The 12,437-nt window shown below is 41.1% G+C and overlaps 1 protein-coding gene across 3 annotated transcripts in view; it reads right to left on the bottom strand.

Moving 5' to 3' along the window:
* Nucleotides 1-911: 911 nt before the first annotated feature.
* Nucleotides 912-12,437, bottom strand: part of GRM5 (glutamate metabotropic receptor 5) — a 574,274-nt gene continuing 562,748 nt past the window's right edge. For all 3 annotated transcript variants that reach the window (XM_049890686.1, XM_049890685.1, XM_049890687.1), the window contains one exon: nt 912-1,829. In XM_049890686.1, the coding sequence (XP_049746643.1) occupies nt 929-1,829 (901 nt within the window). In that variant the 3' untranslated portion in view covers nt 912-928. The remainder of the gene's footprint in view (nt 1,830-12,437) is intronic.

Here is a 12,437-nt window from a genome sequence, read left to right as displayed (position 1 = left end):
TAAGGAGTGACCAAGTTTCATGAAGGAGATAGCCGGGCTGCAGCTCAAGAATTATTATTATAAAGAGAATTTCCAGCTACACGTAACGCACCCCAGTGAGGGAATTACAAAACAGTATTCCAGAAAAAAATTTTTTTTGCTACTCCAGTATTGATTGGCAACATGGTGAAATAGTCAAGAAATTTTCCACTGGTTTTCTTGGTTAATGGAGGTGAGTCTGAAATAACTAGGTGGAATCCCAGATGCAGGCTTTTGGAAGAGGATTTCACAATCAAATTGGAGAGGAAAGTCGCTGATAAAAGGCCTACTTACCCTAGCGCAGCACTCACTATTCAGTTGGTGTTATGCTCGGGACACACTCACAATAACGCCTTAGTAAACACCGGGCCCAAGTTACTACTTTTCAAAGTCTTTAAAGGAAAGAAAAAAAAAAAAAAAGAAAGGTTGATGTTTTGGTCCCAGATTTTGAGTTTGTTAGAAAATGTACATTCATGTTTGGTGAATCAAAGAATCTTCTGGGAAAAGAATTAAAGTAAACAAACAAAACTTTTTTTTTTTTTTACAGTTGCTTATTAACTATGCCTTTTCCCTTCATTATGCCGTTTCGCACTCACTGCTTTCCTACAGCAAAACACTTGAGATGTAACTGTTTTAACACACTCCTTGTCAGCCCTCAAAATTATAAGCAGTGTTTCTTAAAAGCCCATGTTTTCTAAGGCCACTAGAAGAAAATCTGCCAAAAGATTTGTAGTTGTTATTGTCGGTTGTTGTTAAATAGCACTATTAATCTCTTGTTTCCATTACGGACGTACTTGGCATCTCCCGCCTCGGGTCTTAACCAGGTGACTATGCTTGTCCCTGTATTTGCGTGAACACCGGAGGTCTCGGCTCTCTGCACGTAGAACTGCGCACTGGTTTCCAAAGACATTCACAAGGATGAGGAGCTCTGAGTGTAATCTCTTATGATAAGTGTGTCATATTTGGGAGACGATGGGATACAGAGGGCCGACTCGGACACGGGCGAGTTGGGGGTTGTACTCCCCGAGTCCACCGAGTCTCTGAAGGGGGATGGCGGGGTGAGAGCCACCAACTCCTCCAAGTCCGGCTTGCCAGCTGCAGCAGCTTCGGGCCCGGCCGCAGGGGTCTCCCGGGCAGCGCCCCCGGCCGGCGGGGCCCCCACCGCAGGCTGCGCACCGCCCGTGACCTCGATGGCGGGCAGAGGCTGGATTTCAGCGAACGTGGTCATAGTCGTGGGCAGCTGGATCTCTTTGGGGATCAGGTAGGTGGAGCAGAGTGGAGTGCCCACACCAGCGCCAGGAGCTGTGGTGGACAGCATCATGGAGTTGAGCTCGCTGATGTTGGCCGTGAAGCGGGTCACCACGCTGCTGATCTGCTCCATGAGCGAGCCCTGCGAGGAGCTGCTGCGCGCCGCGGGCTCCGAGTGCAGTGAGGGCACGTCGTCGTCTGTGCGGCTGGCCGAGCCAGCGCGGTGGCTCAGCGTGCTGATGGGCGACGGCGAGCGCGGCCGTGCGGACGCCGGGAAGTGCTCCTCGGCCTCCGCCACATCATACAGCGCCTTGGGGCTGGCTTCTGGGGGCTCAGGCCCGCTAGGGCCAGCGCCCGAGCCGCCCGCACCGCCTGCGCCTGGGGCTGCGCCCGAGCTGCTCGCGCCCAGGCCGCGGATCTCCGTGCTCTTGGGGAAGGGCTTGATGACAGCCGTTTGATTGGGGTTCTCTTTCTTGTTGATGTGAATGGACAGCCGCTGCCACAGGTGCTGTCCCCGGGTGCTTCTCTCATTCTGGGCCCATGTGACAGATTTTCCATTGGAGCTGTGGAGAGAAGGGAGATGAGAGGTGATTTAGAGAAGTCCCTAGGGCTCTTCGACATGGCTTCCTCAATGGTGGGTGTCTATGGGGCCTGGAGTGGGAAAGATTTTTCTTATTCTTTCAGGAATTAGGGCAGCAAAAGACACCATGGGAAACGACTGTGGAAGTGGTTTTTGTTTATTTGTTTTGTTTTGAGTTAAAAAATTTTTTTAAAATCTGGCCTGCAGTTTATCATTACTACGAAAGTATGTCAAAGGGGATATTAGTAATGACAAGGAAGTATTTCTGGGGATTCTGCAGTAGTTCTGAGTCTACAGCTGTTTGTGCTGCAAACATAGACGGGCAAGGGCTTGCAGTATGGTGACTGTGCAGAAGTGCCTGGCACAGGGCAAGGGCTTCCTGAAGTTAGTTGCCTCTGAAGGGAAACATTAAATTTAAGACCTAGTAAACTCAACCAACTCAATCATCACAGGAGAGAGAAGGAGTAAGAAATTCAAGGGTTACCAGGAACTATAGAGTGGTTCCAGTTTGGCTTTTATTCTGTAGCCCAACGGTTGGTACATTTAACTAAGGATTTCTGTCTGAACTGACTTCGAACATGGGTTTACTTAGTTGGCTATCTGCTGGAAAAATACAAATTCAGCGAACACATACACAAAATTTTAATCAATTAGAACTTTTCTACTTCACACAAATTCTCACGAATTTATTTTTAGGCCTAAAATTGTATAACAATTCCATGAAGGCAAGTGCTAGAATAAAAACCACACCTGTTGCAGCTAATTCCGTCACATAGTGACTCCATAGGATAGAGTAGAACTGCCCCATGGGGTTTCCGAGGAGCAGCTGGTGGAGTCAAACTGCCAATCTTTTGGTTTGCTTCTATAGCCCTTAACCACTGTGCCACGGGGGCTCCAGTGCTAGAATAGTGCTCTCATATCAGGGTCTTGCTGAATGTTGTCTGACCTACTCGACTGATTCCTTAGGGCCTATCATCCTCTTCCATTTCCCAAACAGTCTTTTTGGGTCTCTACCTCTGGGTCTGAAAGCTGCTCTGATGAAGAGCAATGGGTGCTTAGGCCTCAGAACCTGACTGTGCCTTCCTTATCACTAAGAACTGACAAAGACTGAAACTGTAGAGGCTCTGTTAGGAACCTCACATATGGTCTGAGGATGTGGCCAGCAATTTGGGGATGTTACATGGAAAGACTCTGGTATGATTCCCCATTACAAAGGAATCCAAGATCCCTGTTAATGTTCACATAGCTCTGTTTTAGGCCCTGTGACTAACAAATAGTTTTGGGCAATCTGGAAACAAAGGCTTTGGAAAACCCATTTTTATCATCTCAGCCAGTGGTCATAAACCTTAATTGCGTAGAAGACTTACCTAGGACATTTGTCAAAGATCTCAGCCTGCCGCCAGGCCCCAGGAGATCCTGATTAAGTCTCTGGAATGAGTTCCAAGAATCTATTTTTTTAGAAACATTGTGTCCCTTCCCCCCAAAGTGATTCTGAAGCAGGTGTTTCACAAGCCATAGACTGAGAAACTCTAACAAGAAGCTGTCCTTTCTCTCTGAGTTCCCATCGATCTCTTGGCTCTTTGCTGGGGAGCTGGCCTTTTTGCCAGGAGCTTGAACCCCATTTGAAACCCATCTGCCTTGGGGTTGCCTGGCTGCAATTGCCAGGTCCACTCTACCTGTGACACCAGTTCCCTTGATAAAAGACCACTGTTTCTACAGCCCCTTTAACAACATGCTACTTGACTCCCATACTGCTTGCCATTCCTTCATCTGTCTCAATCCACTTTGTGGTTTTCCTTTCTCTGCTCCTTCCTCTTAAGTCTCATTTCACTTAATCTACCTAATATATTGCAAACTGGCAATCTCCAGTTTTCTGGAATGTGAGATTTCCCTCCACTTGCTGCAAAGAGTGAATCATTTCCGGGTTTGAAGGCTAGGATACATCCATAGTAGTTTAAGGGTACTGACAACCTGTGGACTTTCTTTCCAATAGAGTTTCAGGGTTTGGTTTTTCTGTTTTATACATCATCTTGATCTGCAGCCTTTTAACTTTTCAGCATGTTACTTTGCTCCTTCCCAGATGTCCACTAACTTCTGGCACAGATTATTTATTTTTTAATTATTTTTATTGTGCTTTAAGTGAAAGTTTACAATTCAAGTCAGTTTCTTGTATAAAGACTTATGCGCACATTGTTATGTGACCCAAGCTGGTCTCCCTACAATGTGACAGCACACTTCAACTCTCCACCCTGTATTTCCCGTGTCCATTCAACCAGCTCCTGTCCCCCTCTGCCTTCTCATTTCACCCCTAGACAGGAGCTGCCCACATAGTCTCATGTGTCTACTTGAGCTAAGAAGCACACTCCTCACCAGTATCATTTTATGTCTTATAGTCCAGTCTAATATTTGTCTGAAAGTTGGCTTCGAGAATTGTTTTAGTTTTGGGCTAACAGAGAGTCCAGGGGCCATGACCTCTGGGGTCCCTCCAGTATCAGTCAGACCGTTAAGTCTGGGCTTTTTACTAGATTTTGAGGTCTGCGTCCCATTTTTCTCCTGCTCCATCAGGGATTCTCTGTTGTGTTCCCTGACAGAGCAGTCATTGGTGGTAGCTGGGCACCATCTAGTTCTTCTGGTCTCAGGCTGATGGAGTCTCTGGTTTATGTAACCCTTTCTTTCTCTTGGGTTCGTATTTTCCTTCTGTCTTTGGAGTTCTTCATTTTCCTTTGGCACAGATTATTAATGGGGTTGGATTGGGAGTTGCCAACTACTCCCTTTCTCTTCTACTAGGAGGATAATAAACAGACAACTGGTTAAGGAGCAATTAGGCTTTCAGGTCACTGAGGCCCTTTTAATACAAAGCATGTGCTAGAAACTAGAACAGCTGGATTTATCCTACTAAGCTTTATTAAGTTCTTGCTCCCAGCCTAGAGGGCCAGGAGATTTTGCAAACACTTGCTTTTTCAAGTCTTTCTCGAATGTCTTTAACTTATTTTGATGAAACATAACTTTGGGTATTAGCAATAACAATCTTTGAAATCACATGTAGTCAAACACAAAAACATGATAACTGATTGAAAAACCTTTGGATGAACACGTGAGAAAAAAGCTATCCTGAGCAACCAATTCTACACAAATTACTGACTTCTTTCCTAGGCATGCCTTTGGTCACAGGGTCCACAGGGGGAGTGAGAGCACTGAGGCCATCTGGATAACACTGGAATTGGGCAGAGGAGACATGAGAGAAATGGAGGCCAAATCTCAACACATCATTTCATTCCTTGGGTCATGAAAGATTTTCTCCCCAATGTGTGAATAGGAGCTCTTGGGGGTGGGGAGATGGAGGACTGACCAATGACTGCCTACTTATTAGTAGAACGTAAGAACTATGAAGATAGGGACCTTATCTATCTTGTTCCATGGCACACAGCAGGATCTTAATAAGCATTTGATGGGTGAATAAGATTCTTAAAATAATAGGGCCACATGTGTGTCCTGGAAAAGGCACTGCATAATGAATCCTAAAGCCTGGATTCTAATTCTGGGTCTACCATCCTGTATATATGGAAAAGAGCAATCTTTAAGCCTCCATAAAAAGAAACAGTATTTCATTTGGTCAAGATTGCTGTGAGGATTAAATGAGATAATGTAAGTAATAGGGTCTGGTAAGGAAAATGTGCCTGAGGATGTTAGGTTTTGCATTCTAAATGAATACTAAGTCTCAGAAGATTAAAAATAATGTACTTAAGTGCTATTTTGAGCTCTGGTTTAAGGAAGAGAGAAATCAGTGCAAAGTAAAGACAAAATTTTCCTGGCTGTTCCTCCTCTATCTGACCAGCTGTCACAAATATTGGAGTTTCCTAAGGTTTCACCTGTGGGCTATCTTTTTTACCCTAAACGCTTTCCTTAGGTGAAGGAGAATTCCACATTATTCCTCTTCCTAAGATGTTCTTTCATTGTTTTCCCTCCATTCTTCTATCTCCTTATATGCTTCACCAGTTGTTAATCATTTTTGTTTGTTTTTAGGTTTTATTTTGTCTCTTCTTGAAAGAAGCTTTCCTGACTCCCTCCACACACCTGACTAGGTTAGATTCCCATAGATCCTGCATTTGTCACATACAACTCTTTGCTGTATGTCTTCCTCATTTGCTGAATAGATTGCCATGCAGGCAAAGACAGAGTTTGAGTTTCTTGTGATAGCTGTAATACCCACTGTATTGCCTAGAACACATTAAGTGTTCAATAATATTTTTGAGCCAAATTTTATACTTATTTTCCTGTTAACATTAAGTTATAAAAATAATTCAATAACAATGAAATTCTATTTCTTTGGGTCAATATACTTTTTATATAAACCTTTTAATCAGAAGGACTGAGTGTATACAGATAAAATGTATTTCATTAACTAAAAAAAAAAAATACAGTTCTTGATATCTACGATGGAAAATCACAAAGGGAATGTTCCTTATATATATTTTTTTAATTCATACATATCTGTTTTAGTGAAACTTGTCAGTGATGAAAGCTTACCAGGGCAGTATATTGGTGGAAAGGAGAAAAGACGTAGAATCTGTATCCAAAATTTGTCCCTTATTTGCTAAGTGACTTGGGTAAATTATCCAATATATTTGGGGTACTTTATAAAGCATAGCAGTCCTGCTAATGCAAAGGGTTATTCATCATCATCCAAACCTTCCATTAATTGAGGCAAAGTATTGTATTTGTGATTTTTGTGGAAACTGTTTTCTCGTAAAGCATCAGAATTATAAGTTTGTCCTGGGGGCTTGAGGTAAGAAAAAGGAAAGAGAATTTTTCCCTACCTCTCTGTATAGCACTTCACTCCCCTCCACTGAGTGTCTTGGGCTTTAGAAAGGAGGAGGAGGAGGAAAGAAGAAAAGAGGAAGGAGGAACTGGGTACTTGGTAAGGGGGGTTGGGGAGGGAACTGGCTGAGAGAAACTACTTGTTCTTCTCCAGGCACTGATTAATCCTTTTGGAAAATGTAACAGTGAAGTCTAATGTTCTCTCTTTTATGATGATTTGTTCTTTATTTCTGGGTAAAAAAAAAAAAGCAACATTTCAATAGCATTATTTGAGGATTAGGATTTTTGTTCGTTTGTGTTTTTACATTTTGGTTCTACCAGAAAGACACCTTCGACCTTTAATCTTAGAAATTTATTCTCCTTTTTCTTTCTTTCCATATGAGTCACTTAATAATTAACTTATTTCAAGCAGGCTCTCTTTTGTTACAGGCTTACTGGCACTTTCACAATGTGCAAAGTTTTGGGGGCATCAGAATAAACAAATATACCCTCTGAGAATTAACAGATGCTTCTTATGAAAAAAAAAATCTTCATTACTAAGCCTCTTTGTTTGTGATTGTGAGTTTAGGGGTAACTAGGACTCGATGGCACTGGGTCTGGGTTGGGAGGAGAGAGGTGTACTGGGATTATCAGCTTCCCAATAAGAACAGTATTTTAAGAATTAAAATATTTGAAATGTCACTGGTGAATATGCCTGTGGAGCAATGCCAGAAAATATTTATTAGGTCAATGAAAGGGTCTCAAGAAAGCAGAAAACTTGCAAATTCATTTTCTTAAAGTTTTTATGAGTATACTTTCCATACTTTGTTATTTATTACAATGTATGGCAATAACACTTTAAAAGGAAATACTGAGAACTTGAATATTGTTTACATTCAAAAATTCCAGATTAGGTTGAAGAGTTTCTTTTTGAGCCTTCTCTAAAACCTTATGTCTTGATTTTGAAAATTACTCTAAGAAGCACATCAGAATATATGAGACAATGGCAAAACCATCTGACTAGCTATCTCACTGAGGAAAAATTTAAATAGCCATGATGATGTGTGAGTTGGCTAGAGAAAAGCATTTGAGTGAATGAAAATGAATTCAAGGACTAAATTATCTAAAACAGATACAATAATCAAAACAAAACCATTTTACATCTGTGTAGTATATGATGAAGCACTCTTAGGAGCACCCTGATTTTCAAAGATAGGACCGATGCCGTTACAGGGACCTCTTGCTTTTTGGAAGTTTGATTTATGGCAGACATACATTACTACCTGTTTTCGCTGACTTAAATTTGCAGAGGCTTTTCGCTTTTACGAAAAAAGGGGAAAAGCAAAAATAGCGTTTAGCAGGAGAGTCACACCCATTCTCAGTCTTCCTGAGCAAGCAAGACACTTGGTAAAATGTGTTTGTCAATGCATACACTAGCCATTTTACATAGCGGCTTCACAAGTTCCTACTTTCAGATTCCTCTGCTCTTATTGAAGTAGCCAGCCACATCCAACCAAATGCCTGGTGTCGTATAAATGCACCGTGCATCGCGAGGTACCGTTCTCCGCTTTTTGTCTCCTGTGCGTTTCTCTAACTGTAGGGACAGTTAATGTAAATCCCGCTCTTCTGTGGGATTGGCATCCTAGCCCTTCAACCCAGCCCCCTGTGCCATTGTTAGCCTGGCTACTGGGGCCGCCATCTTGGCCACCACCACCTCTCAGCCTTCCGGTGTGCTGGCGGTCTTCCCAATTCTGAGAAGTGGAACTACACTGTGCATATATTATTTCTGCTTTATATGGACTGTGTATTTGTCTTATCATTCTTGTTTTTACTATATGTTAGTGTCATTTTAGGTTTTATGTGTTATTTGGTATGTTATTTTTTGGGTCTGGGAATGCTCAAAGATTTTTCCCATATAAATTAATGGCAGTTGCTTCTTCACTTACACCATTTAAGCTTACGAAAGGTTTCCCCAGGAATGCTGTACTTTCGGATAGCAGGGGGGACCTATATCCCCGTTTCAAAGATGAGAAAACTAAGGCTCAGTCAGATTAAGGTGGTTTTCCCAAGATCACATAGCAAATGGAAAACTGGGACTAGTACCATCTCATAATTTCTAATTCCAATTTCCATGGCATCACATTGTCTCTATTTTCTGTGAAGTGAGTGCTGCTTATTCCAAGGAGGAGGAGCCTCACATGGTATCTGGGGTTAAAATCTTAATATATTTTAACTAGATAAATTAGCCTTTGACTTATCTTCTCTCTCACTTATCCTGTTTCTGTACTTCCTAATTATGTAAGTTACAGTCTCAAAAGATCAGCCTGTATCTGTCTTTAGTTTTTAACTCAAATGGCACAGGTCGATTGAGCACCCACATTTATCAGGGATAGTGATTGGATGCTCTGATGATGAAGATACTTGAAGCCTAAAACCATACAGATTAATATAACAGTTCACTCAGCCCTCTTTTCATATTATGATGTAATAAAAGACAGTTTGTCCTTTGTGAAGCACAGTTAATTCCTATCCTGATAGTGGTAATTCTCTTTTGACTTATTTTGGAAAATCAGTAAATGCGAATGGTGTAATTGCAGGGATAACCTTAAATTTGCACTACTTTGAAAATTTTGGTGTTTCAGTATTGGTAACAAATCATATGTGAAAATCTTCATAAATGATTGCAACTCATTATTTTTTGATACTATGGTTGAGAGTTATTGATATAGAGATTCTTGATGTATGATCATCCAAACCAACCAAACCCGTTGCCATCAAGTGCATACCAACTTGTAGCGACCCTATAGGACAGAGTAGAATTGCACCATAGAGTTTCCAAGGAGCACCTGGTGGATTCAAACTGCTGACCTTTTGGTTAGCAGCTATAGCTCTTAACCACCAGGGTATATGATCAAAGAGGGTAAAATTGAATTCAGTTTAAAGGTAACAGTTTGCATTATTTACAGCATTTTGAAGGAAAAGAGTAGTTTTTCCTTTCTCTGAGGCTTTGAAAGGAGGAAACTAATGGGCAGGTGGAAAGGGGCTAAGGGAAAGGAGGGTGAGGAAGGGTGATGGCAGCTTGGGAACAAGGAGTCAGTTCACTGGGATTATGTAAGGTACAGACCACCTTCAGGAATTGGTAGATTGGGGTACAATACAAAAATAGAGTGGTAGGCATTGACCTACATGAAGGAAAGCAGTGACAGAAGTTCAGAAATCTACAAAGAATTTTAAAGAAATAACCTGTAGCCCAGTTTGATTGTGTGAGGATGGAGTAGAAGTTAAGGCCTCAGATGTTTGAGTTTGCCTCTTTTTTTCTGCTGTAAAATTCTTCCTGGCCACCCCTGGCTTAGAAGGATCTTCTTCTCCTTTCTTTGCTGTCTGACTAACTCATCAGCAATTAACTTCTTATCAGTGTCTGGAACAAATAGGTGATCTAATACGTTAGGACAGAGTGGTGGTCAAATTTTTAGATACATATGTAATTTACATGCTTGATCAGTAAATGAATGAATGAATAATTACTCATGGCTTCTATGTTATTCAACTATAAAAATTATGTATTGTGATTTAATATTTTACGTGTTTGGTCTTCTGTCTCCAGCTCAACCAAAACAAGCCTCATCTGTTGACCTTAACCTTGGACTGGCCCCAGTCATTGTTCTTCTTCAGGAAGATGTTAAGTTTTAATTAACATTTGTAGATGTAATTTATCTTTTAGACAATGAGGAAAGCTCTGGCCTTTCAGTTAGCAGCCAAGCACATTAGCCATTGCACCACCCATGGACTCCCTCGACAGCAACAGGAAGCTTCTTCAAGGTGTTGCTTATCCATTCAGGGTGTGTTATTTAAGTATTTAATGGTGTCCCCATTACTGCTACCCCCCCACCCCACTCTTGTAGAGGAAGCATTTAATAAAGTAGGATACAATACAGGAAAGTGTGCCAAGCATAGGCATTTTGTTGGGTCATCACAGAGTTTTCTTTCTCAAACTAAGTTGGTTTTTTTTTTTTTTTTTTACCTGTAGCTTAGTTTACCTGGGCTCAAGCCTCAAAACTGAATGACTCCTTATACCTGAGTTTTAAGCTCCAAGTTGTAGTTGATGTGCTCTGACTAAAGATAGAAGGAGTTTTTCTTTTCTTTTTTGCCAAAATAGGAAATGCTTTCTTCCCGTAGCCACCTTTCGATTTTAGTTTAAGTACCTCAGCTAAAGCTTGTAACTTAGATGTATGAAGAACACCTTAGTTTTGAGGCTTGAACCCTTGTTGGAGATCCACCACCAACATGCTTCTTACCTGTAGCAGGTTCCTGGTTTAAGGAGGTGATTTTTCTTGATTATATTTTCTTACTGGATAAAATGGGCACATATTGCAGATATAAGGCAGTAAGTCAGTTTCAGTTCTGCCCCCTTTGGGATGCATATGATACTTAAGACTGTACCCCTGCACTATTAAAATGGCTTCTTAAACCTATTCAGTGCACCACTGTTCTGCTCATGTCAGTCTTCTTGGTTTCTCACCAACCACAGAGACCTCTCCTTTCTCTCAATCCTTAGAAAATCACTTGTTGTCATTGAGTGCCGTTGAGTCAATTTCGACCCCATAGTGACCATAGTTCACAGCAGAACTGCCCAATAGGGTTTTCTAGGCTGTAATCTTTATGGGAGCGGGTCACCAGGTCTTTCTCCCAACAAGCAGCTGGGTGGTTTCAAACCACCAATCTTTTGGTTAACAGCCAAGTGCTTAACTGTTGCAGAGTTCTTGATTAATTTTTTCACTTGCAGTACTCTTTCTTGTGCTTATTTGTCTGATCTTCCCATTCTTTTAAAATATTTGTGTATATGTGTTTTCAAATACACATTATTAATTCATCAAAAACTATGCTAAGCAGTTGAAAACATCACGCTCATCTTACAGACTATGAAACCGAGTTTTAGAGAAGTTGCAAGGACTTCTGTGCACAAAAGTAGAAAATACTGAAGCTGTCAAATCCTATATATATGTTACCAAAGCTCATGACTTTCCATGGCTTACCGGTTCTAAGAGTAGGGCATACAGAGTAATATAAAATCATGGTCTCTGCTCTGAAGACACATGGAGTATAGTGGCAAAATATTGTTAAATGTAGAAACCCATTTCAAACTTCTTTGAATTCTGAATACGGAGCGTAGTGCCTTAATGCTTAATAAGGGATGTATAAACATTGTGTGTGTGCGTGTATTTTAATTTAAAGGATCCTTGTGTGGAAGAATCAGTTCAAAATGACTCCTGGAGCATAGATTTAAATGGAATAATTCATTCAACATTTAGCTTTACTGAATTGCTTACGCCCATATTTCAGTGTTACCCAACTAATAGGAATATGGAAACCCTGGTGGTATAGTGGTTCAGTGCTATGGCTGCTAACCAAAAGGTCGGCAGTTCGAATCCACCAGGCACTCCTTTGAAACACTATGGGGCAGTTCTACTCTGTCCAATAGGGTCACAATGAGTTGAAATCAACTGGACGGCAACGGGTTTTTTTTTTTGATAGTAGGAATATGGCAATAAGATTAGGTGGATACTATGGTGAGATTTTACCCACATCTTGAAGTGAGACTAAAATGAGAAAGTATCCTCCTATAATTTACTTCCTTCTCTGGAGCTTAAGAGTTTGGATTTGATGATTGTTCCCCTTTTTATTTGGCATTTGTTATATCGGAAACTATTTTATTTTTTTCTTCCTTTTTACAACAAATCAAGCTGTCAAATCTGTTGTCTCAAAAACATTTGTATTTGCATATAACCGCTAAAGT

The sequence above is a fragment of the Elephas maximus genome, chromosome 7, assembly GCF_024166365.1.
Source record: "Elephas maximus indicus isolate mEleMax1 chromosome 7, mEleMax1 primary haplotype, whole genome shotgun sequence".
Classification (NCBI taxonomy): Eukaryota; Metazoa; Chordata; class Mammalia; order Proboscidea; family Elephantidae; genus Elephas; species Elephas maximus.
Note: the sequence above shows the minus strand (reverse complement) of the source record. Positions and strands in the feature narration are given on the sequence as shown.